The sequence below is a fragment of the Rhopalosiphum maidis genome, chromosome 1 (genome assembly GCF_003676215.2).
Source record: "Rhopalosiphum maidis isolate BTI-1 chromosome 1, ASM367621v3, whole genome shotgun sequence".
Taxonomy (NCBI): Eukaryota; Metazoa; Arthropoda; class Insecta; order Hemiptera; family Aphididae; genus Rhopalosiphum; species Rhopalosiphum maidis.
In genome coordinates, this window is record NC_040877.1 from 67,984,496 (window position 1) to 68,000,837 (window position 16,342).

Genomic DNA, 16,342 nt, shown 5'->3' on the forward strand with positions numbered 1-16,342 from the left:
CATAGTCTGTCTTACATCTTTATTTAAATATATTTTAGGAGAAATATAAATATATAAGTCTATACTATACACAGTACATATGTATACTATAATGATAATACAATATACTACTATATTTTTTAGTATATGTTTGTATTAATATTATCATGGTTACAAAAGAAATTTAAATTTAATTAAAACCATAATTCATAACACAACGTTAAAAATATATGCACCTATTTAAGGTTTAATAATTTTATCAAAGAAATATGTTTATCAGCTTATAAAGTTATAAACATTCTAAAAAAACATTAAAACCAAACGTCCAATGGTTATTGTTGATTTTTCCGTCGCTGCGATGATTATCAACCTATAAATTGCAATAAATCTAATGGGTCAAGTGTCAAATGTGTTATCTATTTAAGGTAGATTATCTGGCAAACTTTAAAGGATGCAATATCTGGAAATAACTTCAACAATTCTATAAACCAACCTTGATCAAATGGGCGAGACCGCTTTCGACCAAAAACGTACCCTTCCCTTTTTGACCGATTCACTTTTCGACCAAATTCAAAAAAGACCGATTCCCCTTTCGGCCAAAACATAAATTATAAACAAAATAATATTTATATGTAATTTTTATAAAATTATAGCAATCATATAATTATATAATTTTCAAAATTAAAAATATAAGTTGCCTAAAATGTTGTAAAATAAAATATAGAAAATTATTTAAAATATAAGAATATTTATAATATATTAACATTATTTTTATGTTAATATGTTACAATATATATAATATTATATAAAAACATAAAATAATAATATAAAATTTATGTCAATAATAATTAAGTATAATAGTAATATAAAATAGATAATTTTAAAAATTACACGATACAAAAAGTTTAATGTATTACGTTTTATGTTATACATATCAAAAATGATTAATATCTATAAATAATATTTGTCATTAATTATTTGATCGGTGGTCATCGTGTTTAAAACTTGTATTTTTAATTTTTTTCAAAATTATATAATTATATAATTGCTATAATTTTACAACAATTATAAATAAATATTATTTTGTTTATAATTTTTGTTTTGGCCAAAAGGGGAATCGGTCTTTTTTAAATTTGGTCGAAAAATGAATCGGCCGAAAAGGGAAGGATACCTTTTTGGTCGAAAACGGCCATGCCCGATCAAACACGGCACCTACTACCCACTTAAATAATAACAACAATAATACAAGTCATATAAATAACGTCAATAATAATATTAATCGTAAAACCATCCGGAAGCAAACGTCTGTTACAAAATCACCTCGATCTCATTTCTAGACTATATCTGATTATAGACCCACTCATAAATAAATCGAATTAATGATAATTTACTTTTTGCTATTTCTCTAAATGATTTTAAATTGTTTATGAGTCAATTGTTCTAATTGTTCACTACCGTTTTTGATCGTCTTAAACTATTTTAAATAATTAATTCACCAATCAGTCGTTTTTTTTATTGCTGGTTACTAAGGAATGCATAGAGTTTAGCCAATTAAAAAATGAACTAAAAGCAACACTAAATAAAACTATAATTGACCTAGCACTGATTGAACTCGACAAATGAATATATTTTTAATTTCAATTGATTTACATATTATTTGTATTTAATAATTAAGAAATTCTGTTGTTTTTTAAATAAAGAATTTTTCTGTGAAATAAGGTAGGTACTCTTAAATTCAGTTTAAATTATACACGTCCGATAATATAATACTGAATGTTAGCTTTAAAATGTACACTTTGTATGTAGTACAGTTAAAACCTGAAATCCGTTGAAACTAGTTTTAACTTATTTTTATTTAGTTGGAACTAGTTGTGTCTAAGATATATTGGTGAGAACTAGAATTATCTAGTGAAAATCCGTATTGTTTATATGGATAGGTTAAACTAGTTTTAACTAGAGAAAAGTAGAATTATAAGTACATATTAGGATAATTATTTGATATAGACATTTATTATATTATTTAATTTGACAGGAAAAACTATTGTGGCATTTAGAGTTACATAGAATTTTATTATTTCTATATAAACAGCGATTTGTTCCGCAGAATGTTTTACATATGCATTTTATAAAAGCCTTGCCCCGACCTCGTTGATTCTTTTGTTGCAACTGCACGGAAGGAAATATGATTTTTCGGAACTTGATTCTCTATGATGAATTTGCTTATCGTATCTAAGTAATGGACGACTAGTTAAAATTATCTTAATTGATTTGATGATCGACCGGTTGAGTTATCGAACAATATTTATAGAATATATTATAATATCGTTGGTGGTCGCATGCATTTGAACCTGCGGTTAATTCAAGTTTTAACTAATTTAAACCAGAAGTGACTAAAGGGATTTGTGGAAACTATTTTTGACTAGTTAAAACTAGTTTCGATGGATTTCGGAATTTAACTGTAACATATATATTATACAATATTTAAGTCATCGAAAATATATAACTAAATATTTACAACTAAGATACCTATATGTTTAAACCAACCAATAGTACAAAATAAGGTTTACTTGTATCAAGGAACACTAGAGCTATTAAGTATTATAAATATTAAAATCACGTGCATTTTATAAAAATAAAATGTAGATAAGAGTTAATACTTTTTGAAATGTTTAATGTTAATTGTATAGGTTTTGTGCATATTTGTATAAAGAATAATATTTAGAATAACAATGAAGGATAAGTTTTTTTTACTTACATTCTATATACAAATCCGTATGGTTATCATTACTATTGCATCTATCTATTGCAATCGAAGTGTTACTCTTTAGGCTTATATTTTCATTCAGTGATTCATTGCATACAATTGTGTCATCCATTTTGTTTAATTCTTATAAATCTGAAAACAGATTTATTAAACATTATTAGTTGATTAAAATTATCATAATATTTAAAATTACGTATTTTTATTATGTAGTTAAAATTTCAAATATATGAAATATATAATGTCAATATATATATATAATAACTACCAAGATTTAAAAATTGCAGTTACTATATAAGTTATTTATACCTATACGTATTCAGATACCTCGTGAAAATAATCTTGATAAAATTTATCGTCACCTGTGTAAGTATATTAAATAATATATTCGCGATAAACGTGTTGTTTTAATGGTATTATAGTTAGGTATTACATTATAATTTTTTTTTTTTTATTGGTTTCTAACTTAATATTCTAAATATTAGAAAATTAATTGTTATTTAATTATATCTGATTCTTAAATGTATTATATTTTTAATACAAAAATAAAATAAATAACCATTAGACAAAATGCTCAATTCATTCATATGTCAGCACAACTCCTTAAAGAAATATAGTATAGTAAGAGGTTAAAATCATAATTTCTTCTTTAAACTTTTAAAATAGAGATAATACTTTTAGAAAGTACCAATTTTCGAGTGAAGGTTTTTAGTGTTATCTTATATTTATCAAAAATCTGCTTAACGCTAGTTAAAGTAACTATAAGGTAAAAAAATTCTACTATTCTACTATATAAGCGTTTATTATTTCAATATTAGTCTGATTAACCTTGATGTAATTAAATCACGGTTTTTTGAAAGTACCTTTTGTCTTATTACAGTTAGTTGCCTAATTGAATTATTATCGTTGTACCTCTACTAAGGAGAAAGTCAATTTTGTAATTTTGGCATCAATAATAAATTTTAACTGTTGTATGTATAGTATTTTATTTTTAATTTAGAAAAGTTGTTGAAAAATGAGTTGGTCGGTAAATATGTCTAATAACTGCGAATAGTTATTATACACATATATATACTATGTATAAGTATTAATTTACGTGCAAGTAATAGTAGTTTTTATTTTACATGAAAATAAAAATAAATGTGGTTGTTTAAATATAAGAACAAGTAAATCTTTAAGCATTTTGAAAACAAAAATGTTTTCAATTTTATACTAATTAGAAATAAGTAAATATCTTATGATAAAGAAAGTAATTATTATGTATCTAGTAACTTTTTTTTAAAAAAAAAAATCTGATTTTACACAAATTTTGTAACACTGGGATGATTTTTATTAAAATATTTCTCTGTTAAATGTTTTTTTCTGAAGCTTATAGTGTATATATATATATATATATATATATATATATATATATATTAGGTTTGAGAACATTTAAAATATGTATCGCTTATACATACTATTAAGAACCAGTAGCACCACTAATTTGAATTCCTGCCATAACCTTTCCTGAGGAGTAAAAATATCAGCTTTTTTAATAGATAATCACGTGTTAGTTTTTGCATACAAGATTTTATATTTCCCGTTAAAATTAATATGTATACATTTTTTTATTATACAATTTATATTTATTAACGATGTACGTTTAATTATTTAAAACAGATGTTTCCTTGATAAGATAAACTTAGGTATCAGTTAAGAAAAAAAAAACAAATAAAATGAATGATTCAATGTAGTAATGTTGTTGATGATAAATTATTTATAAGATATTTAAATATTTAAATAACCAGAAACACCAAAATATATTATAGTTTATTTGAACGAGTAGAATAAAATGATATTATATCTTATAATTGAATTTATTTTAAAGTTCAAAATGATAATAATATTTTCCTATCTTTCAAAACTGTTATTCATTTAAAGCTGAACATATTTTGAAGTTGGTGGTTGTTTGTGACATAAATAGATTGGTCTGTGTAGAAGACTTAAATTGTTTTTGGTTTACTATCTTCCGCAATATGAATTTTATAACAAATGTATATTATGAGTAATAAAACTACTTTAAAAAAATATTTCAGTAAAAATATAATCGTTTTTTAAATCCATTAAACTTATAAAGCATATTTTCTGACAAGTGGTATAGCAAAAAAGTATATTAAATATTTTAAAAATTAATTTATATTTTTAAGAGGGTGTGCTGGGAAAATATATTTTGTTTTCGTTAACTACCATACACGCATATTATTATAGCATAGCCGTTCTTTGAATTTATTATTTTATGGTTTTGTGGTTCGAATTAGGGTATTAGGGCACAATGGGCACATTGTACATAACCTAATATTATAATATTGTGAACATCGGGGATACTATATTTTTTAAAGTCATAGTATGGCTGCCATACGTTATATGTAGTCAAGAAAGACTTAGACGAATTGATACCAGATTGACATAAGGACCTAAACCACACGTATAATAGTGAAGGGTAGAAGTCGTTATTGGTATTGACAGAAAATTAAATTGATGGCCTATAATGCTAAAAAATAAAAAATAAAATAAAATACGCTGACATAAAAATATTATTTTTATCCTCGATATAGTTATGATTTAATGAGTTGTAAACTATTTATCATCATTAATAACTTATAGCAACATCATTTAAAGATATTCGTTAATTTAAAACAAAAATCCTATAGTTTTGGGGTTTGCTTATTCTCTCCTTAGTCATAAATATTTATATATATATATATATATATATATATATTAATTGAAATTGCATACTAGACATATTATAAATTAGTTGTTATAAATAAAAGAAAAATTCAATCGTATATGTTTCTTATTTTATGACTATATGGAAATATTAGTAAAGAATAAACAAGGAATGCGCGTGTATGTGGTGTATTTTATAAAAAAATATTAAAATATCTCTTAGTAAACAATATTTCTCTTGTTAAACGTCATTTTCATTGATTTTGTTGAACGATATTAAGTGTTATTTTAATAGTACTAATTTACAATATTTCGCAATGTCGTATTTAAATTTTATCTTTTAAGGAGCCTTTGATACACACACATGTATTAAAGTTTGGTATAAATTATTTTCTAGTATTTACTAGTTTGTATAATAAATAATTTAAACTTTATTATTTGTTTTTTTTTTTTTTTTTTTTAATATAAATTTTACATTATATGTGTGTATTATTTATTAAATATCGTGTAAATATCGTGTACAATAAGATTTTGCATAAAAATAAATCCAATATTAGCTTATTTAATACAACTAATATAAAATGTCAATCAGAAAAAACAAAATCTTATTGTTTTGTATCATTTAATAATTTATTATAATCATAATTTGGTTTGTAGCAAAAAATGATTTTAATTATAATACAGTGGATTTCGCTTAATGTGGGCACCGGTTAATATGGGCATCTGGTTAGTATGGGCAAAATGGTCTGGTCCCAATATAAATGTATATTAACAAGGTTAAAAAAAGCCGCGTAATATGAGCAATCTACAACGACATTTTTACACAATATTTGTAATTGCGTTTTTAGACATGATATCAGTTTAATACTAAATTCTGGTTCTTTTTGAATTATTTATAAACATTTTTTCCTTTTTTCGATATTAATAAAAATTTTATATCACATAATATTTTGTTGATTTAATTATTGTTTTAGCAAAATCACAACTAGTTATAGTTATAGAGTTAATTTATAAATAAATTCGAAATATTCTTAGAAATAGAGCCTGAATGATAGTGTATCTTTACTTGGAATTTAAAAAATCCGTCATTTTATTCGTATATACGATGATCTATTTTTTAAATTCCAATTTAAAATATCCATTACAGCTTTTGATCTACCCAATAATAAGGTACTATCAAAACCTACCAAACAAAGCGATTTCCCAAAATTATTTTTCATAAAGATTTATATTTGTTGTTAAATTGTTTTACATTAAAATAGAATATTTTTTTAATAGTATGTCTTTGAAGACAATTTTAATGGTATAAGTTACTACTATGAGGAATCTGACAAGAAAAATAATAAATACAAAAATGACGATCATTCTGATAAAACACGAATGGTTGTGTCCTATTGGTGTATTATTATGCATCATATAATTCTCAAACCGTTATACAATATTATATCTGGATTCATCCATATTATATATTTTATATATTGGAAAAAAAAGTAACAAAAATCTAAAATAATATATAATTTCGGTAACACGGCGTGTTGGATAGGCAAATTAGCTACATATCTTATTTGATAAGCTAAACACGTCATAAAGATAATTTTAAATATTTGTTAAATGTACCTATCATATTTGATTTATGTATTTTAGAGTATGATACCATGTTTAAATTAAAAAGTACTCTTAAAGTATAATTTTAACGTTGCATTAATATAACATTTTAAAATATTACACTAGTAATAATGTTACATATTTTCTAAATTCAAGCGCACTCCAGAATGAGTCAAACCTCATTTACGGGAATACTGGAAGTTTATATCTAGTCACACAATTCAATATTTATTTTTGTTTATTTTCCTAGAAGAGGTTACCTTATAATCTCGGTAATTGTTATTTTTAATTTAAGTACCCGTTTTATTCAAATTTTAAGCTTCAAATACCTATTTATAAAAAAAAAATTGCTTAGTTTTTAAAATTTTTGATTTCAGAATCAGGTTATAAGCAAACTATTAGAAAATTTTGAAACTTTACCTATATAAATTGATAATTTTATAAATTTTGAACTACTAAATAATTTACCAATTATTGTAATTATTAAAAAATTTTACAAAATGTAAACATCAGAATTCAGAATTTTAGGTACTTATAAAATATTATTATGGATTTACGTTCTATTTATTTTTAATTCCAGTATTAAGAACTTATAAAGTTTCTTGTTTTAAATTTTAAATGTGTGTAAATCGTTCTAGCTGAATCTTAAATGTATGAATTAATTGATTGTTACACCCAGGTCAATGCATTGAAATTTATAAAATACTAATTTATTTTAATTGCAATATAATACAGTATGTACTTGTATCATTATATAATTGTATTATGTACATAATAATGTATATATATAAATTTATTTACTTGTTTAGCCGACGTTAAGACTATTTGATTAACCAACTCTGAGTTATATTTGCCTAATGATCCGAACTTGGATTTAAAGTCCAGCTGCTGTGGAATAATTTAGCTATTATTTTGCTCCCTTTTTAGAGTACGATTTCAATACAGGCTTATCGATCAATACTTCTCAGACATCATTTAACAAATAGATTGACTAATAGTTGAATAATGATTGTTAAAAGATTTGTTTTATTTCTAAAAAATTAAACCCGTAAAGTTGTTCCACTGGTACATATTCAATCCTCATTAACTATTTAAATAGTACTTTTTTTATAGTTGGTTTCTTTTTTCATATTAAATTCTTAAATTAATATTAAAAAAAAATTTAGTAAAAATAATAAAATTAGTATAAAACTAGTATTAGTTTCACCATATTTTTTTTAAGTTTGTGATAGATTGATACGTAGTATGATTTGTTTATTTAGCATCAAATTATTTAGTATAAATATTAGAAATATATAAATCAATTAATACACAATTAAAAATATTCATACATACTATTTGTAACAATTACTAGTGTTGGGATCTGGGAGTCAAAATAATGTTTATGTATTTAGAAAATATTAATAGCAATACATAAATATTTAAATGGTCTGTATGGTGACAAAAATAAATAAATATACTACTAATGAAACATACGTACATATCATATTTTAATTTCCAGTCAAATTTTTTTTTAATCACTTTAATATTCTTTGATAAATAATTAAATAGTTTTATTTCTCTGTATAACTTTTTTTATTATGACCGTGTTGGATTTGAATATCAATAAGTTACCTTTATTAATATTTGAATTATTTTTTGAATAAAAAATGGGTATTTTATTTATTGATAGTTTATCATATATTTGTTTTAATAGTTAATATTTTATTGAATTTAAACTGATCATTAGTAAAATTGCCTTCGTTATATTTTTGTTTCAATATAATTCGTACTATTATTATATGTAAACATAAGTGGTTCTAGCTGAACATTGTTAAAAGCAAATTCCCATACTACTATAAAATGTTAGTATTGATTGTACAATATTAAAATTAATTATTTTAATATTATTGACTTGAAATATTACACGGTTTTTAAAAAATATAAGATTATTATAGATTCAGTATGAAATTTATTTTTTAATTGTTTGGCGAATATTGCATCCATATATATAGTAGATGTAACTTTATTTAATTTTCAACGATTTTTTTAACAGAATTTTAATTCTTTATTTTTATCGAATGTAGATTAGTATTATCACATAATATAGTTTTATGAAGCGAACCTTTGATTTATTTTATTTGAATGGAATAAATAATATGGGTTATTGATGATTTAATAATAAATTATTTTTAATATACCAATCATAAACATTTGACAATTTGTCTTAGTTTCTACGTTATTCCGATTATCACCTTTAATAATAGAACTGAATTATCAAGGTAAGCAATTATATTTTCATTTATGTCTATTTCCAATAATTCATTTAGACAAATTAATAATAGCATAGGACCTAAAACAGTTCCTTGGCGAATACCATATTTTAAAGTTTTCGGATCACTTGTTAATTTATTAATTATTACTATTTGAGATCTACTGTGAAAATATGGTTTAAACTAATAAATTAAGGTAAGTTTTCTTAATTTATTTAATAATAATCTATGAGATACTGAACAAAAAGCTCGTGTTGTATATAAATTCTAACTTCTAAACATGATTTACTGTTAAAAAGCGAATTACAAGATAAATTTGCTAAGCGAGTTATTTCATCCTCACTACCAATATGATCACGAAAACCAATTTTATATCATTTATAGTATGTTTATTAATGATAATCATTTTATAACCATTATTATCATTTTGTAATTAAATTGTTGCCAACTTTTCTAGTACATTAAATATTGCTGCGACTAAAGAGATTGGTCTATAATTTGTAAGTTCATTAAGGTTTTCTGTTTTAAAAATTGGAGTTAAATAAAAATTTTTGTTTTTATATATCTGGAAAAGTACCCTAATGGAAGCTTAAATTAGTTAAATAAGTAAATGGTTTTACTATATTATATTATTCATTATTCTGCTTAATAGTATTATTTTTTTATCACTTTCATTGCTTTATATTAAATGAAACAGTTTATAACTTAATTTGTATTCATGCATGTAGTTTTTTTTTTTAGTATAATTCTTTTATGATGTTTTATCATATGAAATATTGTGTTTTTGTAGTGATAATGTTATATTTTTTACCAACATTTATACTTAGTGATTATTAAATGTATTTATAATTTTGAGTTGATATCATTAAGATCATTATTATAAATAGTTTTTGATGGCTGTAATTTATTTTTCTTACCTCTGTCAATTATTTCCCTAATTGTATTTCAGAATTGTTAAATATTACTGATATTATTTTTAATTTTAATTTATGTATGTTCTTGACAATTTTATTAGGAAACGTAGTTTGCTTTTATATTTTATATTTTTTATAATAGTTGATTAATTTTATAACATTTTTCTTTTTTAGTACCGTTTTGCCTAACTTATCTCCTCTAGTTTTAATCGAGCTCAATAATCCTACTGTTATTCACGGTTTAATTATTCTTTTCTTTACTGGAATGCAGTTGTAATTTGTTTTTTGAAAATTCAATAAATATTTATTCAAAAAATTGTTTAATTTATTTTCAAATTTATTGACATCTGATTCATTAAGAATTAATTACCAATTTTTCTTAGTTAAAAATGAAACTAAAATTGAAAAATTAACCTTAGGTTTTTTTGTTATTGGTAATTTTGATAGTTTTTGTATTATTTTTTATATTTTATTTAAGAATTAATACTCTATTATAATGATCCGTAGTATATGATTGATAGATAACTTGAATTAAATTGTTTAAATCATTAGATCTTATAAATATACGATCAATAATATAATAATATGTCTTATTTTCTCTTTTGGTATCACTTATACAACTACAATAACCAAACGTTGCCATTAATTTCAGTTCAAGTATTCTAAATTATTATTATATTTAATTTAAAGCAACACGTATTAAAATTGATATTTCAGTATCTTACTATAATGACTTTATTAATAAAATTGTAGTCATTTGAAATAATATTTAAATTAATCAAATTGTATATTCTAGAAAATTAATATTGTTATGTTGGAGCTACGATTTATAATTAGTCCCATTTGTTTTAATCTTTAGTTATAAACAAATAAATATATCATTAATTAATCATATTTAATATTGATGAACACGACTAAACCACTATTTAGTTAAAATTAATATCATATAAGCTTTATATGATATTAATCTGTCTATATTAATGTTAATTGTACAGTTTCCAAGCTAACATTCAGTTAATACAATATAATCTATACATTTTATAGTATACTTATCATACTAATAATTAACAATTGAATTAAATTTTTTTGTACTGATCATAATATATGAATGGAAAGTAATAAAACTTTTTTATTAACTACAAATGTATTACAATTTTTAATATCTGAAAGTATATTGATATTCATAATTCTGAGATTATCAGTTAAATCAATAATAATATTGTTCATTTTATATACAATATATTTAACTAAATGACGAAAAAATTATAGTAAAACTAAAAATAAGAAGATAATAGAAAAAAAAAATGACGGAAATAACAACAAGTAGGTACCTATTTTCAATTATCCCAATCATTTTTATTTCTGATTTTGTAGACTTTAGATTGTTCATTCTTGCGTTCTTAAAGATCGGGATTATTTGTTCAATCAAAATTAAATCTCTTGTGTTAGCAATTTTTTTGATTTTCCAAACAGGACTTTTTTATATTTTGTTAAAGTATCGTTAATATAGAAACTTATTAATGGCCAATATTCACGTATTCACATATTTGTTTAGTTATAAACTTATAAATTTATTTTTTTTACTTGATACTAATAGTTCATTTTTATTTTATTCATTTAACAATCAAGCTTATCACAAAATACCAAGATATTTTCATATCTGTTTAGTACTATAATATTAATTTGTATGATTTTTTTACTTCATGTTTTATATTAAGTTTATGTGATATATTTCTTTAACTATGGTTTTGCAATCTTCAGTAATTATTGATATACTAACTATTTCAATAATGTCTAAGATTTTTTTGGTCTAATTTATCTACATCGATTTGCAATATTTGAAATTTTATTGGTCTTTCATTGTTTTCATAAAGTATCTGATTTTGTCCTTTGAGCTGTTTCATTTCATCCAAATTCATGTTCACTGTAATATTGAATAAACTGAATTTCCCACTCACATATTGAATTTAAGTCGAATTCTAAGGTAATTTTTTCTTTTTTTAAGTTATAGGTTTTTTATTTTAATATTTTCCATTAATTCTTGCAACAATAACATGTTTATTTGCGTTTGGTATTCTTGGACAGTTTGAAAAATGCATTTTTAATTTTTAGCAATTATAGCTTATAGCAATTAAACAATTGAAGTACACTATTTCGTCTTCTTTTGCAATATTTTCTGAACATTTTTATCTATTCATATTTATATACCTAATTGACCTATGTATTTCTAATGTAGAATATGGCTTGATTTTATCTGTGCGATAAACAATTTCACACGGCCAGCTCGGGTGATGATGTATTAAACATTTCATTAAAATCTTTTATTTTTTAACACATTAAATAAAATGTGTTTTTTTAAATTAGTTTAATTAATTAGTATTAATTCATTATTTCGATTTTTTTTTTACAGTTCCGAGCTATTAAAAAATAAATTTTTTATTTATGTTTGAAATCTATTAAATGAAAACCATATTTAATTTAATTCAAATGGACTAAAAGAAAATTCCAAATAATATTAAGTAAAATTACCTATAATATATTCTATGAGTAATTTATTTAAAACTACACTTAACTATATTCAATCAAACAATATTTTATGTTATAAATGAATATTTTATCATTTCTGAACTATAGTAAATTATTTTTATCTCTATAAATTATTTTTCAGAACAAAGGTTGTAATATTTGTTTTTTAAATATCAATCTTGAAATTTATCTTCATTTTAATATTAAAAAAATGACTTCAACAATTATCTAAGATTTTAAATTGATTGCATCATAACAATTGGTAAGTTATTATTATTTATTATAGATTATAGTATTAAAGTTAATAAATCGATATAATTCAACTAAAAACTTAAATTTTTTAATTTATATTTTACCATAGATAAATTATTTATAGCATGCTTGTAGATAATAATATTTAAATATACTAAACCTAAGTAATATAATATTTTTTTTTTATCTTACAAAATATATCGTTATTTTAAGTGAATGTGTAAAAAACATATATTTTTCCATTAGGTATGATTATTATGATGGTATGAATAGGTGTGATATCAAATTTCTTTAACATGCGTCGAAAATTTTGTAGTGGTTACTCGATATGTGTGATAAAATGTCGTTAACGGATTATCGTAATTATCAAAAGGTATTTTTATACTTTTTTAGAAATATATAGTATTATAATAATATTTTTGATTTTAATGCTTAATTAATAGGTATTAAATTGCGTTAGGTTACGAATAAGTCTATATTTTTATTTTTGATATTATAATAAATTATTTATAATAATTTGATTTTGATCACTGTTAATATTTTTAATATAGTATGTTTTAAAATGATTTTAGAAAAATAAAATTTATTTTATTAATTTGGGTTTTATTCAAAAATGTTTTCATTTATTATTGTTAAAATAAACTATAACATATTATACAGTTATCAAAGTAAATAAAATAAAATAATAAATTAGTATGATATTATAATTAAATTATAATAATTTACCAAAACAATAATATATTTTTAAGATTATTAAAGTAATTAAAAAAATTAAATCATTAACAAAATAAAAGTATTTATTCAGTTTCGAGGATTAAAAAAAAATCTTTTTTTGTGAATTTTAGAAATGTCGATAGAAACTTATTAAATAAAAAAATATTATCGAACATATTGCATTTCTAGCAATGAAATATTTTAATAGCTTATACATTTATAATGACAATGTATGATGATAAATTTAATATTGATAACTGTTTAATGTTTATGTTGAAACATTATTATTTTAGATTCAACAAACGTATCAAAAGAATTTATTACATAATATCCAACTAGATTATTATTCAATAATTTTACAATTACAGCTACAATATTTTTATTTTATATGACCGTTATCATACAAGCGTAATGTAGAGATGTGTTTAATTTTTGGTGTAATGAGCTAATGTAGAATAGGTTTTAATTAGTAATAAATTATTATAGTATGTATACTGTATATTTATATTGGCTACCAAGTATTGAATGTTATATGCCTTCTATAGTGGTCTCATTTAAGTAACACATAATTTAGAATTATTTCCACTAATTTATTTTATTGAATTTGAGATGATGTCAGAAAAAATATAGGATACCGGATGGGGGTAAATAGCTGAATACAGGTTGACAGGCATATCCATACTTAGAGCCCATCTCTAAAACAAGAAATTTGACATTTGAACTTTTCAATGTTTTTAACCTACATCATGAAACAGAGCTACAATTAATGCAAAAAACAAATTTGACAAAAAAAAAAAACGAATACCTGAACCGAACAATGGACCTTGGCCGTTCACACATTAAAATGTTTTTAATTAAATTTGCACTATTATATAATATAGTCTGACACCCAGTATTATATGTGGAAAATTAGTACCCTTGTCATTTTTTTATTAATTAAATAATTATCTAGTACCGTATTAAAATAATGTTGTACTAAACATACATTCATATTATTTATATATAACTGTACTATGAATAATATTATCGTTACATGTTTAAAGTATTATAAAAAGCAAACAAAAAGAATTTAGTTATTCATTAATTTATGTTTTATAAACAATGTGTATCAATTTCAGATTGTTTAAATTAATATAATAAATGGATAATACTTATATATAAAATTTGTACATTTAGTTATTTAACAGTTTATATGGTTTAAAATACTAATTAGCGTATATGTAATATGTATTATGTAACATGTAATGAATATATGAGTATATATGCCTAAGATTTATATGCTTTTATTTAATTTAATATAGTAGATATAATGTGAATATAAATATAATCAAAATATGACTGTTGCTTTATTTACAGTTTTAAATATCATAGATTATTTATATACACTTAATTTTTTTTCATTTTTATACATTATAATTATTATAATAATGATACCTATAAGTTTCAATACAAAAGCCATAGTTAACTGAGATAATAGCTAATTTGCTTAATTTTAATTTTTCTTTTTTTTTTCTGAAAAAAAATATATAGTTAATTTCTGAGATTCTTATTAAATTTCGATTTTGTCTCAAAGTTATTGCGTATTAAGAATGCATATTCATCATATGACACAACTCCAACTATATAAATTAACTGTTTGTTTTGCCAAGCTGTATAAACGTTATATGCTGTAGATTGAAAATTTTAAGGAAAATTAGATGCAGTTCTTAAACAAACATTTGGAAATACAATAGTACATGAATAATTAATAAATATATTTTTTATTCGATAATAAACTATCTCTATTTTTTTTTTACTGGAAAAAAAATTTGGTACATCGATTTTATTAAGCTTTGTTCATGTTTATTACATTAAACATACATAACATATAAACACTATACATACGTCATATATATAATATAGGTATAATATATAATGTAATTATTTCTTTTAACAATTACTATTTGATTTGATTTTATAATATCTCTTAGTCTAAAATATAAAATAAATATATTTTATTTTAAGTTAAAATACATTTATACATTTTTTTCAACATTTTAATGTAGAGAACATTTTTTTATTTTAAAATATCGAAATGTCAAAAATAATAATTCAACTAACTTAACTATTTTACATAAGCTACAGCTATTTTTGCATAGACTTGTTATTTTTATTTATGGATATTAAAGAGGATTTATTTTTTTATCAAAATGGTTTGAAATGCAAAATCCGTTTAAGAAATATCTTTTTTTATGTTCTTCGATGTGTTTTATAATTTTGTTTACATAATAAACTTTAAATATACTACTTAAACATATGATAGTTCCTATTTTTATAAACATTAGTTTAGGTAATTCATATATTTATTAACGGAATGCATTATTTTAAAAAGCCCGCATACATGTTTTAGTTATAAATATAACTATGTAATAATAAATAATGAAGAACTTTACGATATTATAATTCTTAATCTATAATATTTATAACTAAAATAGTTTAATTAATATAATATAATATACTAGTCAAATAATAAATATACAAGTTACTCATAAGCTAGAATAAAAAAGCTTAGTACAAGACAGTGGTAAAAATGTTGTTGAACTATTATTTTAGACACATTAGATCCAAAAACTTTGTATAATTATATATATAAC

The 16,342-nt window shown here is 21.7% G+C and overlaps 1 protein-coding gene across 1 annotated transcript in view; it reads right to left on the minus strand.

The window, feature by feature from the left end:
- LOC113547905 (RYamide receptor-like) overlaps positions 1-16,342 on the minus strand; it is a 56,729-nt gene that overhangs the window by 20,584 nt on the left and 19,803 nt on the right. The window contains exon 3 of the mRNA XM_026948481.1: positions 2,735-2,875. Coding sequence (XP_026804282.1) covers positions 2,735-2,855 — 121 coding nt within the window. The 5' untranslated portion in view covers positions 2,856-2,875. The remainder of the gene's footprint in view (positions 1-2,734; positions 2,876-16,342) is intronic.